The sequence below is a fragment of the Heterodontus francisci genome, chromosome 4, assembly GCF_036365525.1.
Source record: "Heterodontus francisci isolate sHetFra1 chromosome 4, sHetFra1.hap1, whole genome shotgun sequence".
In the NCBI taxonomy this organism is placed as follows: domain Eukaryota; kingdom Metazoa; phylum Chordata; class Chondrichthyes; order Heterodontiformes; family Heterodontidae; genus Heterodontus; species Heterodontus francisci.
In genome coordinates, this window is record NC_090374.1 from 122066894 (window position 1) to 122084031 (window position 17138).

Sequence of the window (17138 nt, forward strand, 5' to 3'; positions counted from 1 at the left end):
TGTAGTAGGAATATGGGATTAGTGTAGGATTAGTATAAATGGGTGGTTGATGGTCGGCACAGACTCGGTGGGCCGAAGGGCCTGTTTCAGTGCTGGATCTCTAAACTAAACTAAGCTAAAACCTTCAACTGCATGCCGAACTGAAGAAAATGCTCACTAAAAGTTAAGCAATAAAGTAATAAATGTGACAGAGAATCTAACTGGGAAAAAAAATCAAAATAGAAGTCATGTACAAAATTGTAATTGGGGTGTTCACTTAAATATTTTATATGTAACAGAGGAAACTGTTAACATTTATCTCAAGTATATTGGCCAAAAATATTGAAACTTTCTTTGCTCAGTTCTTCAGTCTCTTCAGCAACACCCCTGCTGCTGATCATACGGTATAGAGAAAGCTTAATCACCATTTTTATGAAGAAGACTGGGGCTGGGGAGGGGCATGGGGGAAGGAGTGGAGGGGTAAAAGCAGCGCTACACAGACTACGTCAATTCCCGGGGTGGTGCGCAGGCAACACCGCAGGCCACTACCTTGCACGGCCTGCGGCACTGCCTGCACTGGGGAATTGAAGCAAGTCTAGCGGCACTACAGGAACTGATTTTTCCCCCAAGGAACTGTTTGACAAGTGTTAAGATGTGTTAATAACATTTCTTAGGAGTTGGGAGAAATTTAGGTGTCCTCAATGGAGGTCAGGTATCCAATCAAGTTCAAAACTAACACTCAGCAATTCAAAGGGGCGCATGCTCAAAGTCTGATCAAGTAAATCATGAGTTTTTGATTTGCGATTGGTTTTTATTGTAGTGAGCTGATTCAGATTAGTTTCACACATGCAAGCATAATGCTTCAGTTATATTTTAACCTTTTATATGTACTGCAAAAAATATATATGCAGTTACAAAAATGGAGGGCTACTAGGAAGAAATAAGTACATACCAAAGCCCCAAAATTTCACATGTTTCTACTGGTCTCCTACTGTCACGCCAATGGAACACAACAGAAAATGGCATGCACCCAGTTGCAAGGTTTCTAAAATTTTCTGACATGCATAGTAATAGACAAACTTCCATCTGGTCCTTACAAGAGAAATGTCATCAAGGGATGTTGTCTCTATATGGAAGGGGTCTCAGGGAGACATAACCAACCTCCAAACCCCAATGGTGTACGGGCCCACACAATAACTGTGCCCATAGTGACTCTTGAGCCAAACTATCCTATGCAAATTAGGTGCCCTCCCACTAATTCCTCCAGCTCCAGCACTGAAAAGCACCAGAAGATGCAATCCCAGTGTAACTGACAGAATTGTATCTCAAGGATTTTCAGGGTCCAGACCTGGTCACTTTTCTCCCATGGACATCTCTTCTAGCCCATAGCATTAAAAAGTTACTTTGCCATTCCAAGACATCTGTGGATTTCACCAAAACAAAACACGAATCATGATCCCAGAAGCTACATGCACGAAACCCTTCTTAACTGAAAAATCTTAACATTTATGCTGTTCTGCACAGTGCATATGTGGCATAAATCAAACTCTGTTAAGCTATTAAAACTACTTGTTTGGCAAAGAGAAGTTTTTGAAAAACACCGCTAAATGATTAATGTCTCCTAGCATTGAGTCACTGGAAATACTAAGATTACAGTCATTTTTGTTTCTAACTGAGTAGTTTTAAAAACAGCCAGTTGTTCCATTACCATAACTTAAAAAAAATAGTGTAGGAGGGGTACAACTTGATCTTGCTCTTCATTAACACTCGTGAAATACTGGAAGGGAGCATTTGCTAGAGTGCCAAGCCTCCAGCTAGGCACAGTGTGTGTTACTGGCTTTGTTGTTGCAGACGCTGTGTCCTAAGAAACTATAGAAATTAATCCTGATGAGATCCTTTCTCCTTAAAATGAGACAGAATTTCTATAGACACAACACCACAAACTAGTTGGAATTATTGCATTGCAAAAAAAAACTTGTGACGGAACCTATAACTATACCTGGGTATAATGATAATAGTGTTTTTTAATTATAAACGGAGTTTTATGTCCCCAGTTATCCCTTATTAAATAAAATTTAAAAATCTTTGGTATATGAAGTCCTTTGCCACAGACGTGATAAGGCACCAGAAAAATGCAAATTCCTTCTTTGAATTATTCAGAATTATTAGTAATTATTATAGAGAACATTGCTTCAGGAAAAATGCATAGCAAGCATCTTGATTTATAAACAACTTAAAAAATCAAAATAATTGTTATGGATTTTGTTCTAAACCAATTTTCTGTAGTTTATACAGTTTTAAATACAATGGCAATTACAAAATAAGGAATAACAGGTTAGTGCATTGTATGACCAGATTTAATAATATCCAATAAATGCCCTATTAACAAGCTCCTTTTTTGCCGGGGGCATCAACAAACTGCACCATGTAATGACAAAATGCTGGTTCACACTCGAAGATCTGCATCGCAAGTTCCAACTGAAGCCAAGGTGCTACAGGAAGATACAAAATGGCAACGTTCGTGGAGCGAGGGGGAAGCTTCACTGTTCTTCAGGCACTTCCTAATATTCAACCACAGAGCGGTATGAATGGAGGTTTTAAGAGTAGCTAACCTGTCCACCCCTTCATCTATAGCGGAATATACTAATCTAAGGAATAGTGGGAGCAATATGTATACTTCTGTATTAAAATAAAAGCATTGTTTAGGATAAACTGAAGCCATGTTTTCTGAACATAGAAATGATTGGTTCTATTCATGATAATGCTGGGGAGGCGGAGGCGTTGTGGTATTGTCACTGGACTAGTAACCCAGAGACCCAGGGTATTGCTCTGGGGACATGGGTTCGAATCCCACCATGGCAGAAGGTGAAATTTGAATTCAATTAATAAATCTGAAATGAAAAGCTAGTTTAATGATGGCCATGAAACCATTGTCGATTGTTGTAAAAACCCATCTGGTTCACTAATGTCCTTTAGGGAAGGAAATCTGCTGTCCTTATCTGGTCTGGCCTACATGTGACTCCAGACACACAGCAATGTGGTTGACCCAACCTCTCTCTATTGTATCAAACCGCTACGACATCAATAAGGAATGAAACTGGACCGCCCGGCATCGACCTAGGCACTGGAAACCCAGCCCTGTCAACCCTTACTACCATCTGGGGACATGTGCCAAAGTTGGGAGAACTGTCCCACAGACTAGTCAAGCAACAGCCTGACAGTCATACTCACCAAATCGGACCTGACAGACAATGTCCCAGACACCATCATCACTGGGTATGTCCTGTCCCACCAGCAGGACAGACCCAGCAGAGGTGGTGGCACAGTGCTATACAGTCAGGAGGGAGTTGCTCTGGGAATCCTCAACATTGACTCTGGACCTCATGGTCTCATGGCATCAGGTCAAACATGGGCAAGAAAACCTCCTGCTGATTACCACCTACTGCCACCAACCACCCCCCCCCCCCCCCCCCAGCTGATGAATCAGTACTCCTCCATATTGAACACCACTTGGAGGAAGCACTGAGGGTGGCAGAGCACAGAATGTACTCTGGGTGGGGGATTTCAATGTCTATCACCAAGAGTGGCTCAATAGCACCACGACTGACCGAGCTGGCAAGTCCTAAAGGACATATCTGCTAGACTGGGTCTGTGGCAGCTGGTGAGAGAACCAACAAGAGGTAAAAACATACTTGACCTTGGCCTCACCAATCCACCTGCCGCAGATGCATCTGTCCATGACAGTATTGGTAGCAGTGACCACCGCACAGTCGTTGTGGAAACAAAGTCCCGTCTTCACATTGAGGATACCCTCCATCATGTTGTGTGGCACGACCACTGTGCTAAATGGGATAGATTTCGAACAGATCTAGCAATGCAAAACTGGGCATTCATGAGGCGCAGTAGGCGATCAGCCGCAGCAGAATTGTACTCGACTACAATCTGTAACCTCATGGCCCAGCATATTCGCCACTCTACCATTACCATCAAGCCGGGGGACCAACCCTGGTTCAATGAAGAGTGCAGGAGGGCATACCAGGAGCAGCACCAGGCATACCTCAAAACGAGGTGTCAACCTGGTGAAGCTACAAGCCAAGACTACTTGCATGCCAAACTGCATAAGCAGCATGCGATAGACAGAGCTAAGCGATCCCATAACCAACGGATCAGATCGAAGCTCCGCTGTCCTGCCACATCCAGGTGTGAATGGTGGTGGACAATTAAGCAACTAACTGGAGGAGGTGGCTCCACAAATATTCTCATCCTCAATGATGGGGGAGCCCAGCACATCAGTGCTAAATATAAGGCTGAAGCATTTGCAACAATCTTCAGCCAGAAGTGCCGAATGGATGATCCATCTGGGCCGCCACCTGAACTCCCCAGCATCGCAGATGCCAGTCTTTAGCCAACTCGATTCACTCCACGTGACATCAAGAAACGACTGAAGGCACTGGATACTGCAAAGGCTATGGGCCCTGACAATATTCCAGGAAGAGTACTGAAGACGTGTGCTCCAGAACTTGCTGCACCCCTAACCAAGCTGTTCCAGTGCAGCTACAACACTGGCATCTACAATGTGGAAAATTGTCCAGGTATGTCCTGTACACCAAAAGCAAGACAGGTCCAACCCGGCCAATTACCGCCCCATCAGTCTACTCTCAATCATCAGCAAAGTGATGAAGGTGGCATCAACAGTGTTATCAAGCGGCACTTGCTTAGCAATAACCTGCTCAGTGACGCTCAGTTTGGGTTCCACCAGGGCCACTCAGCTCCTGACCTCATTACAGCCTTTGTTCAAACATAGACAAGATAGCTAAATTCAAGAGGTGAGGTGAGAGTCACTGCCCTCAACATCAAGGCAGCATTTGATCGAGTATGGCATCAAAGAGCCCTAGCAAAACTGGAGTCAATGGAAATCAGGGAAAACTCTCCACTGGTTGGAGTCTTACCTAGCGCAAAGGAAGATGGTTGTGGTTGTTGGAGGACAACCATCTCATCTCCAGGATATCACTGCAGGAGTTCCTCAGGGTAGTGTCCTAGGCCCAAACAGGGGCCTAGGGGCGGCACAGTGGCGCAGTGGTTAGCACTGCAGCCTCACAGGTCCAGCGACCCGGGTTCAATTCTGGGTACTGCCTGTGTGGAATTTGCAAGTTCTCCCTGTGTCTGCGTGAGTTTCCTCCGGGTGCTCCTGTTTCCTCCCACAGCCAAAAGACTTGCAGGTTGATAGGTAAATTGGCCATTATAAATTGCCCCTAGTATAGGTAGGTGATAGGGTAGTATAGGGACAGGTGAGGATGTGGTAGGAATATGGGATTAGTGTAGGATTAGTATAAATGGGTGGTTAATGGTCGGCACAGACTCGGTGGGCCGAAGGGCCTGTTTCAGTGCTGTATCTCTAAATCAAATCAAAAATCAAATCTTCAGCTACTCCTTCACCTTCCTTCAATCATAAGATCAGAAATGGGGATGTTCGCAGATGATTGCACAATGTTCAGCACCATTCGCAACACCTCAGATGCTGAAGCAGTCCATGTAGAAATGCAGCAAGACCTGGAAAATATCCAGGCTTGGGCTGGATAAGTGGCAAGTAACATTCACGCCACTTAAGTGCCAGGCAATGGCCATCTCCAACAAGAAAGAATCTAACCATTTCCCCTTGATGCTCAATGCTATTATGATCACTGAATCCCCCACTATCAACACCCTGGGAGTTACCATTGACCAGAAACTGAACTGCAGCAGCCACATAAATAACGTGACTACAGGAGCAGGTCAGAGGCTAGGAATCCAACGGTGAGTAACTCACCTCCTGACTCCCCAAAGCCTCCTACAAGGCACAAGTTAGGAGTATGATGGAATACTCTCCAATTGCCTGGATGGCTGCAGCTCCAACCACACATAAGAAGCTTGACACCATCCAGGACAAAGCAGCCCACTTGATTGGCACTCCCTCCACCACCGATGCAGTGTGTACCATCTACAAGATGTACAGCAGAAACACAGCACGGCTCCTTCAACAGCACCTTTCAAACCTGTGGCCTCTACCACCTAGAAGGACAAGGGCAGCAGATGCATGGGAACACCACCATCCCCTCCAAGCCACACACCATTCTGACTTGGAACTATATTGCCGTTTCTTCACTGTGCTGGGTCAAAATCCCAGAACTCCTTTCTTAACTGCACTGTTGGTGTACCTACCACCCTACATGGACTGCAGCGGTTCAAAGCAGCGACTCACCGCCACCTTCTCGTGCAATTCGGGATGGGCAATAAATGCTGCCCTAACCAGCAACGCTCACGTCCCACGAACGAATAAAACTCTGTTACAGTTCAAATCTTTAGAGAACAGGGATTCTCCCCACTGCACCCAGTAAAGACATTTAAACCAATGTCAAGTAGGTTTAAATAGTGCCTCTAGGCACTCAGTGTACAAGATTTAACATAACAGTGGGGTTATATACCATGCAGTGTCACCTCTCCAGGGTGCTTCATCGCACATCTCTCCAAAATCAGGTTTACACTGAAGCTAAACTAGCAATATGAACACATCCTATTACATTATCAGTACATGAATTTCTCCCTCTATTAAGAGGGCTGAAAGATTTAGCATGGTGAAACTTGGCCTAGATTTTAAATTGTAATCTTTAGTAAATATAAAAGTGATCACTGTTTATTGAGATGTGCATTTAAATAATTTCACATTATGTCTCAAACCTACCTTAGAAACATGGAACTTCCATCACACTGATAGCCTTGAAGTTCCTTAACCAAAGAGACGACCATCTGGAAGAAAAAAATGGTAATCAAAAACAATAAAAAAACATATCCTGAGCTATCAAACTTCCTTAACCACAAAGTGGATTTCACTCAGACTCTCCAGTGTTAAATAGTTTTCCATCGTGGCATAATAAATACTGCAAGTTACATATAAAAAGGAAGAAACAATCAGAAAGCGTAGCCAATAAAAAAAAAAATCAGCCTCCACTAATCTTCTCATCTTTCGGGCACTGCATTCCAGATCCTAACCACTCACTGCACGAGAAAATTTTTCCTCATTTTGCCAATCAGTTTAAATCTGTGGCCATTGGTTCTCAACCCTTCCACCAATGGAAACAGTTTCCGTCTATCTACTCTTGTCTGGACCCTTCATGATTTTGAACACCTCTATCAAATCTCGTCTCAACCTTATTTTTTTAAAATTTATTTAGAGATACAGCACTGAAACAGGCCCTTCGGCCCACCGAATCTGTGCCGACCAAGAACCACCCACTTATACTAACCCTACAGCAATCCCATATTCCCTACCACCTACCTACACTAGGGGCAATTTACAACGGCCAATTTACCTATCACCTGCAAGTCTTTGGCTGTGGGAGGAAACCGGAGCACCCGGCGAAAACCCACGCGGTCACAGGGAGAACTTGCAAACTCCACACAGGCAGTACCAGAATCGAACCCGGGTCCCTGGAGCTGTGAGGCTGCGGTGCTAACTACTGCGCCGCTTCTCTTAGCTAAGGAGAATAACCCCAGCTTCTCCAATATATCCATGCAAGTGAAGTCCCTTCTCTCTGGAATAATTCTCGTAAATTTTTTCTGCACCCTGTCATGCTAGGCCCCCACCTGCCAAGAATGAGGCACATTCATTTTGTCATGAACATTGATTTTAAACTGTTACTGGAGCAAGGAAATGACTTGTTAAACAGATCAGCCGTGGCTGGAAAAGACATTTTCATATTAACAGACGGTGCTCGTGTAGACAAAGGACCATTCCCTGACACATTCAACCCACAATGGATGTTGATCACCAGACAATGAGGGGGTAGGGAAGCGCATCCACAGGGGCCAGGACTGGTTGGACCAGCTGGTCACATGACTAACTGGCTGTTCCAGGGGTCTTTTGAACCAGCCCCAGAGAGTTTGAACTGAGAAAGACTGTTTGCTCCTAGACTGAGAAGATCTTTCCCATCTGCTCCCATCTCTTTCATGCAAGCCTCTGAATCCACTAAAGACACATGCACCTCAGGAGAGAAAAGCCTCCTACAGCGAACAAGGTTTAAGAAGAATACTGGGCCCCAACAAAAAGATCTACCTACAATAAAGGACTCTACAGTAAACTCGAAGAACCGTAACAAAAACTCTTCAGATATTGCCTCAAACTTTTCCACTTTATTTTCCTTCTGCTCTTTTCTGTCTCTATTTGCATGTGTGTATCGCGTAAGCATGCCAGCGTGGGTGCGTCGTGTATCCGTAGGTGTCAACCAAATTAGAGTTTAAGTTCAAGTTTAATGGGTTTAAACAAGAAAAGTTGAAATTTAAGAAAACCTGTCTGCGCTTTTTTGATGAAGGCAACCCAGATCTGTTTCGGTTTTACATTATCCCATAATTGCTGGAGCTTCTGAAGGGTGGGGAGAGGCAGAGGTGGGTCTATGCCTGCAATAGGCACCAATTCATCACAGCCACATTCATGAGGCAGGAGTCAGTGTGCACAGCCTCTGGCCTCACTTTCCAAGGAGAACACATTAGGCAACTCAGTTTAAAATTCCTGCTTCTTCTGCAGGTACTAGGCCCAGCCAGGAAACAGGCCTGTGCCAAGGGTGCTCTGGGCCACATTAATGGTATAGAAGTTAAATACATGGCTCATGAATCTGGACAAGAGTAACACACTTTGGAAGTGGAGGCAACAACAGGAACATGGGAACAAGAGTAGGCCATTCAGCCTCTTGAGCCTGTTCCATTATTCAATTATATCATGACTGATCTGAATCTTAACTCCATCTACCTACCTGGTTTTCATATCCCTCAATAGCCTTGCCCAACAAAAGAAAAATCAATGTCAGTTTTGACATTTTCAAATGACCTCGTCTCAACAACTTTGTGGAGGAGAATGTGACAGATTTCTACTACCCTTTGTGAAGAATTGTAACCCAACATCGCCCTGAACAGCCTAGTTCTTACTTAAAGGTTATGGCCCCTCGCTTTAGACTTCTCCACCACAGGAAATAGTTTCTCTCTACCCCCTATCAAATCTTTTAATCAACTTAAACACCTCAATTGTATCACTCCATAATCTTCTACACTCAAGGAAATACAAGCCTACTCTGTGCAACCCATCCTCATAATTAAATCCTTTTGGCTCCAATATCATTCTGGTGAATTCTCCAAGGCCAATACATCCTTGCTGAAGTGCAGTTAACTGAATGAATCCTCCTGATGCAGTCTGACCAGAACTTTGTATAACCGTAAAATACATTAGAGGAAAATGCGCCTTATAAGTACCACGTCTCAAAGCAAGTAATCTAGCTGTGCTCTTCATTACACCAATTTCAGAGTTTACTATTCCAGAACAGTGCTCAACATTTGGGTTGGAATGGAAAACTTCTCTACCAAATTGTACACTTTTCTTAGCAAAAAAAGTTACAGCGATAATGCTTGGTGAAGGAGTCCAAGTGGCTACCTTACAGATATCCCCAGGGAAATCAGTTATAGTACGCACGGCTCTTGGAGAATGACTGCTGACCTTGCCACGGCGCAGTTAATCATCAAATGTGTTGTTTGAAGACAAGAAACCTCAGACTAGCCCCCATGGAAAGGGAAAAAATACAGAAACTATTTTCTAAAATCATTTTTCATGTGAAATTTAATTGAAAAAGACCCTTTTCTGTCCCCATAGTAAAATTAATATTTGTTTCCAGAATGGCAAAGGTAGAATAAAGAAAAGTTGAAGTAAATTAAATGGAATTTGAACAACTTGGAACAGAAATCCAAGATGAAAGGATGAATTGAGCGAGTGCTGAGAGGGTATGCCTATCCACTTGGTGTTTTTGTCTCAAAGCAGCCAGTGGAATCCTGCCAAAGTGAAAGTGCTGTATGCTGAAAGGTAATAAATTAGCCATAGTTAACTAAGCTAATGCTTTTTTTAAAAATTACTTTTGGTTTTTCACCAACTTCAGGTAGTCTTCAACAAGGCATGAAGAATTTAGTTAAGTGGCTAAGGTGTGTGAGGCTGCTGTGGATTATGTTAATAGAAGGTAATTTTTAAAAAGTGGAAGGCTAGGTAGGCAAGAAAACCAGAAAAGTAGTAAGGGACAACAAAGGGCAGAAATAATGGATAAAATGGATGAGGTATTAATTAATTCCTCACACCTGGATTAACATGTAAGCTATGGTTCCCCCATTTGTACAGTTCTATGTTTTTCCAACACTCAGTCTAAAATACATTTCAAAAAGATTTTTAAAATGTCTTTCTTTCCTTTGAGCCTTTGCCACAGCATAGATAAGTTAGTTGTGCTGGCCAAAGATTTTGAAAGAATTCCAAAAGTTGCAAATTTTTGACTTTCGAACAATTGCCTTAATACAAAAGGAACATCTTACAGAAACTTAACATTTGAAATATAACCCCAACCCCATGGTCCTTGGCAACGCCAACAACAGTGACATACAAGAGTCCAGCATTGCTAAGGACTATATGTGGTCAGGCTTATTATGCAACTGTCCCCACTTTTGGCAGAATTTTACGCCAGTGGATAAAAGGTGCAAGAGCGCAGTGTAATGGTTTCCTAGCCCATTTCACATCTTCTTCTTTGGCCTCCTTGTCTCGGGAGACAATGGGTAAGCGCCTGGAGGTGGTCAGTGATTTGTGGAGCAGCGCCTGGAGTGGCTATAAAGGTCAATTCTAGAGTGACAGGCTCTTCCACAGGTGCTGCAGAAAAATTTGTTTGTCGGGGCTGTTACACAGTTGGCTCTCCCCTTGCGCCTCTGTCTTTTTTCCTGCCAACTGCTAAGTCTCTTCGACTCGCCACACTTTAGCCCCGCCTTTATGGCTGCCCGCCAGCTCTGGCGATCGCTGGCAACTGACTCCCACGACTTGTGATCAATGTCACAGGACTTCATGTCGCATTTGCAGACGTCTTTAAAGCGGAGACATGGACAGCCAGTGAATCTGATACCAGTGGCGAGCTCGCTGTACAATGTGTCTTTTTCACATCTACAACAACCCAAATTATGCTATTTTCACAACAAAAACAAAAAGGCAATTTGGGGCTACATATAAACAGTACCTGAAAAGGTACTATTATTTTACTTACATTTTTCAACAATTTAGAATGGTATTCCTCTGGGTAATGTAAACTCTGAATAACACTTCTTGCTCCATGATCTACACCAGTCAGACTCTGCAGCAAACTCTTTTTGTTAAAAAGAAAAATTAAGTTAATAGCAAGCATGCAATTCAATATTAATGTATACACAAAAATGATACTAAACCAATCCAAATTCATTGAGATTATACAGAATGTAGGAACTGGCTCAATAACATGATGAAATCAAAAAGTAAATCTTAATTCGCTAAAACTTAAAAACAAATTGATACTTTAATCTCTGCTCAAACACTCTGTGACCAGACCTTATAAGAAATTGCTACGTCGAGAACTGACCATGCTATGTGAGAAGTGGCTGGAAGCAAGCATTTGAAAACAAATTTACAAAGTATATGGGTCTGGAGGTTGAAATGCATAATTAGGGCTGGTATTGTCAGTGATATCACTGAAGGTGGACTGTAGGGAATTTCTGGAAAATCATTTGGATTTTAGTATTATCTGTAGGTAAGCAACAGATCACAATTAAAGCAGGATGTGCTGCACAAGTGGGATGTTTATAGGATTTGAGATCAAATTAGAACAGAAATGTCATAAACCAAACCTTCACGATGTGACCGGGCTGTTGCAGAACCACTATTCTGAAATCTTCCAGATTTATGATTGATATTTCTGTGATAAATAGTATCCGAGTGATGATTGTGAATATAGTGAGATATTGAAATGAAAAATTGAGAACCGCCTAGAGATGTTTTACTGTGTTAAAGAGGCTATATAAATGCAAGTTGTTGATGAGAAAATTCAAACATGGATTTTACTGAAAAACTCAAGAGTATATCTTCACCTAATATAACAAATGACACCATGGGCTGAATTTTATACAGCCCTCGACATCAGGATCCGTGGCGGGGGGCTGGTTGGGGGGGGTGCTGGAAGAAGTGAACCTCAGCGCCGGCAGGGCCCAGCCCGATGTTGCCGGCAGCGGCAAGGCCTCGTGGCACCCCCCCCCAACCCACCCAACCTCCAACCCCCACAGCTCGGTGACGGGACCGCCATTTAAATATTGAAATAAATTAAACTACCTGCATAATTACTATCCTGTCCCCTCTTGAAGTCCCACCGCAGTCTTCACACTGGCGGCTGGCACTGCCATGCCTTCAGATCCCTGTCCAAGGAAACAAGGTGGAACACTGGTGCGCGGGGTATGGGGCGGCTTGGGGGGGGGGGGGGGGGGAGAGAGGTAGTAAGTAGATAAGTTTCTCAGTGCGGGAGGGAGGGGCAAGGGGAGACGGGAGACGGGGTCAAATTAACGTCATGGGTGTAGGGGATGGTGGAAAGGGTTATAGTTTAAAGTTTGTGCTTTGTGTTGGGGGGAGCGGGAAGAACAGATGGTAAAGTGTTTTGGAGCTGGAAGGGCAAATAATTAATTTGTTATTGGGAGGTGTGAGAAGGGCAAAAGAGATGTATTTATTTAATTTCATTTAATCTCCCTTTAAATATTTTAATTTACCGGTAGGGCTAACGGCCCTTTAAAAATGGCATCAACGCCTGCACATAGGCAGCTGATGACATTGCCAGGGACAGACAGCCCACGCCTCCACATGATCAAGGGGGTGGGGGGGGTGCAGCCTGCCCGGCTATTTAAATGAGGAATCGTGGCGGCTCTTTGGCGTGTGGCCCGCAAAGGCGGGCTGCCATTGTTTTCACCCGCTGTAGAATTCAGCCCCATTAGTGAACAATAGAGGCAGCTGAACTGCAATTGATGTAAAGCTAATTTAAAAATCTAAAATTTGAAATAACCGAGGCAGTTCACTAAACCACCTTCTAGAAGGAGAAAACAATGATTATTCTCAGTCTTCCCTAGCATTAGAAATTTTACCAGCAGTCAGATACCAGTGAACATGACAGCATGCATGCATTTAAATGTCAATTAGCAGAGCGGAGATTTCCCAATTCAAGAACAATATAACCATAACTCTATGGGTTGAACCATAGAGCCAAAAAGCAGTACTATCCATTCCAGGCATTTCTGAAAGAATTTCTGCCACCCATACGGAACTTCTGGTACCTGCCGTCTGCCTAGCAAGGATGCAAATCTGCACTTGTCAGTTATCTAATGACTATGGTGATTATATTCTCCTCTTCCCGAAAGAGGAAACAGACACAAGCAGGGGTTCACTGGCACCAAAGTGGCTCAAAATTGACATACCACGCAATGGAAATTCAGGACCAAATCAACCCTCTGTGGCAGACTTAGTAATCCGATACATGAGCCAGGTTTGGAGACTCAAATAATGGACGACTTCATATGTCACACATGACTGATGAAAAAAAGGTGGTAACACTAACAGCATAACTAAAGCTTTAGACTTTATTTACAATACTTCTGTGGAGGTCATTACCATTGAGAGTCATCTGAAGATTGATGCCCAAGACTGCTGAGGTAACTCCACTGGTCACAGCTGCTCAATTAGAACCATTATTAATAACAAGCTTCTATTTATTTATTTCTTTGCCCACCCCATGCTTGAATAGTCTGCTGACACCCACTATCTAGGCTTATACATTAAAAACTTGCCAATTATGTAAAATACCAGAGGGCTAAGGAAACAATGTTATTGCCTTCAGGAGAGAAGTGGGAGAAATCCAAGTTGCAGATTTATCATAAATCCTATTAGCTTTGGCTTAGAACATTATTCATCTGCCAATGCTGATATACAAGGTATAATTCTTCAAACGAACAGATGGAAAATTATGGGAAGCATGCGCCCAAATTCCAAATAGGAGTTCCCAAAGGGCAAATTGAGTAGAAGTTCAAATTTGTAAAATTAACCTTATAGTGTTAAGACCGAGGCAGGAGGAGTGCACTGTTTATTCTAGTTCCACTTCTCCACGGGTCACAACATATATTTAATTTTTTTCCCACTTACCGATACGGCCAATCGTAGACTTTATTTTGATCCCAGAATAAAACACACCAACCAGGTTTCTTTAATAAACAATAAATTTATCAGTTTATTATATAAGGGCGGCACAGTGGCGCAGTGGTTAGCACCGCAACCTCACAGCTCCAGCGACCCGGGTTCAATTCTGGGTACTGCCTGTGCGGAGTTCCCTGTATCTGCGTCGGTTTTCGCCGGGTGCTCCGGTTTCCTCCCACAGCCAAAGACTTGCAAGTTGATAGGTAAATTGGCCATTATAAATTGCCCCTAGTATAGGTAGGTGGTAGGGGAATGTAGGGACAGGTGGGGATGTGGTATGAATATGGGATTAGTGTAGAATTAGTATAAATGGGTGGTTGATGGTCGGCACAGACTCGGTGGGCCGAAGAGCCTGTTTCAGTGCTGTATCTCTATTAAACAAAAGTCTAAACCAGTAATGAAGAAAAGCATAAACACACAGATTGCGGCCACAAAGCATAAACACACAGACTGGACACAGTTCCCTTTTTTTACCTTAGCCCCTCACATTCTCTCACATTCACACACACAGAAGTTAACCAGAAAAATAAAAGGGATTTTGGTTTTAGAGCTCTGTACAAAAAAAAGACAAAAAAAAACACTTAGGCTGAATACTTGCTCATTCTCAAAGAAAAAAAAATGGAAAGACGTCCTTTGTTTTTTGGCATCCCAAATGCATATAGACAGCTGTCACTGGGATCTTCCTAGAACAGTTCTTTCCAAGCAATGTTGAAGATCAGTTTGGATAGGCTTTCCAAGAAATACAGCAACACAGATTTCAGATAGGCCTTACAGCAGAAGTATGGCAACAGGGGATTCTGTTCCCGCATATTCGATACGCAGGGTTGCTTCAAATACAGAAGGAAAGAGGAGACTGGACACGCAGGGCTTCTTTCAAAGGGAGGAAAAGAGATGAGCTGGGTTCCCTTGGCAGGAAAAAAACAACTGTCTTCCAAGCCGATTACACTCCAAATCACTGTCCAAAGCAAAGCCAAAACAATGTCACAAGAATCAAGCCTCCTGACCCCTACAAATCTTGACCTGTCACTTCTCTGTAAACATCTTCTCCAAGACAAAACAGCAAGCTGGGTAGTAATTATCTGCAAACAGGTGCCTTCCAGTAAGGGCTTGTTTACAAGCCAAGTCCAGACCACCTACTGGTGACCTCCTTAAAAAAAAATACAAAGTTCAGCATCTCTTCAAGCTTCCAGATGAATGAATGTCCATAATTCAACTATAAGACCTTAAAAACATATTTTACAAAAAAATAGAAGCACTCTCATAACAATAGTAACCAACTTACTAGCGGCATCCTCAAAATTTCCCCAACAATTGGCATGCATAACTGAAGTTGCACTGGATATATATCCTTTACTCAATGGCTAGAAACTTTCCATGCATCATATTTGTCTCAGATAAAATCATGCACTGCTTTGTGAGGTTATAATACAGCATCTTCTAGCTATAGTTGTCTTGTTTGCTTTCTTAAACAGACTCCAGTACATTGTGATCAGAAACGATACTTCTGACCTTTACTTAAAAATATCCACATAACTTTGCATCCAATGAACTTTACACATAGGTAATCATGCTCTCCTTACTTCGAACTAGAAATTAGAGACTTAAGGACTAAGACCAAGTTGAACAGAAATGTGGGGGTCAATTTTATCCGTGAGCTGGATAGGCGAGTGGGGGCGGGGGCACAAGGACAGACAGGAAACAGCATGAGGCCCGAGAGAATTTGCTCGTTAGCTTTCTAAAAAGGGCAGACTAATATTGAAACCCACAGGAAGGCAGTGGAACTTGAGGAGATTTAGCTCCTGGACCTCATCTACATCATGAGCATCAGTCTCTTGCCCAAAACTGGTGGCAGGAGCTAACTGACTGGCGGCAGTGAGATTTCAATCACAGATGGCCACTGCTGGGGACATGATGCAACAGCCTGAAGCACTAAGGCAAGTGTGAGGAGGGCGGGTTGGCTGAGGGGGTCCAGGACATGGAAGATTCAAGATTTGCTGGTGGGTCCAGAGGAGCGTCCTGCTTCTCCTGGCCCACGAGGCAACAAAAAAGTAAACTTGCCTTTGAAGGAGTCTCCTGGGCCAGATCCTCTTCATGGCAACTTTGGCCTGGTGGAAAAGCCACAAGGGCCTCCTTGTGCAGACCTGGTGTTAAGATTCCAGTTGAGCCCCGAAGACATCATCGGAGCCGATCTGCATATTTAAAGCAGGACCTGGCTACATTCCAGTGGATGTCCTGCTCACCTGCTAAAACGAATAGGTTAATATCAGGATGCATGGGAAGGCAACAGGATCGGAGGGGGTAAGTTTCAAAAGGCATTTTAACTGCCCACCCACCTGGTTGCTGCTGGGTGGACGGATTAAAATTCCACCCACAGTGCCAGAGTTGGAATCAGTGTAAATGATTTTAATAGCAGTCCCTGAAACCAGCATTAAAGCAGAAACAGGCTTCCTACCATCCTTGCTGTTTGCTCGCTCCTGGCATACTGGCTCCAAAGCATTAATATGGAACCTATCCAACTACCTATAAAAATGTCTGGAAGAGATGTGGGTGGGAGAATGAAAAACAGTGCAATAATCAAATTAGAACTGTCTAGCTTTTGTTATGTAGAGTCAACTCTCCCAGGCAGGGGACCATACATCGGGCAAAGTCTGGGCATTCACTAACAAGAACATAAATCTCCCACATTAAGGGCTACTTTTCTGCTATAGGAAGATAATAATTTAAAGGAGTTAAGTTTTACAAACTGTTTGCTTTTGCCCAATTAAAACATTCCAAAATTGAGCTGTACCTTAGTTATTTTTTTTTAAGCAGAGATGCACATTGCCTATGGACAATTACAATCTGAATGCTGTCAACTCTAATCACTCATGGAAAATCTAGGACCTCCCACTTCAGGAAAGTGCAGGGATGATGTTTAGCTTCGATTCACTATTTCCTACAATTTAAGGGAGAATTCTTTATCAAGCAAAGGTTACTGGATTCTGAAGCTACAATGAACAAAGATGAAGAATGCAATCAAGGATGCACCCCGATGTTTTGAAAAAAATCAGGATTTGTACAGCTAGATGTGTTAACCTTCTGCGTC

At 43.2% G+C, this 17138-nt stretch overlaps 1 protein-coding gene across 2 annotated transcripts in view; it reads right to left on the bottom strand.

Annotated features, from left to right (window-relative positions):
- fancc (FA complementation group C) overlaps positions 1 to 17138 on the bottom strand; it is a 221779-nt gene that overhangs the window by 112905 nt on the left and 91736 nt on the right. For both annotated transcript variants that reach the window (XM_068030085.1, XM_068030084.1), the window contains exons 5-6: positions 11064 to 11162; positions 6698 to 6762 (exon numbers count right to left, since the gene is read on the bottom strand). In XM_068030085.1, the coding sequence (XP_067886186.1) occupies positions 6698 to 6762; positions 11064 to 11162 (164 nt within the window). The remainder of the gene's footprint in view (positions 1 to 6697; positions 6763 to 11063; positions 11163 to 17138) is intronic.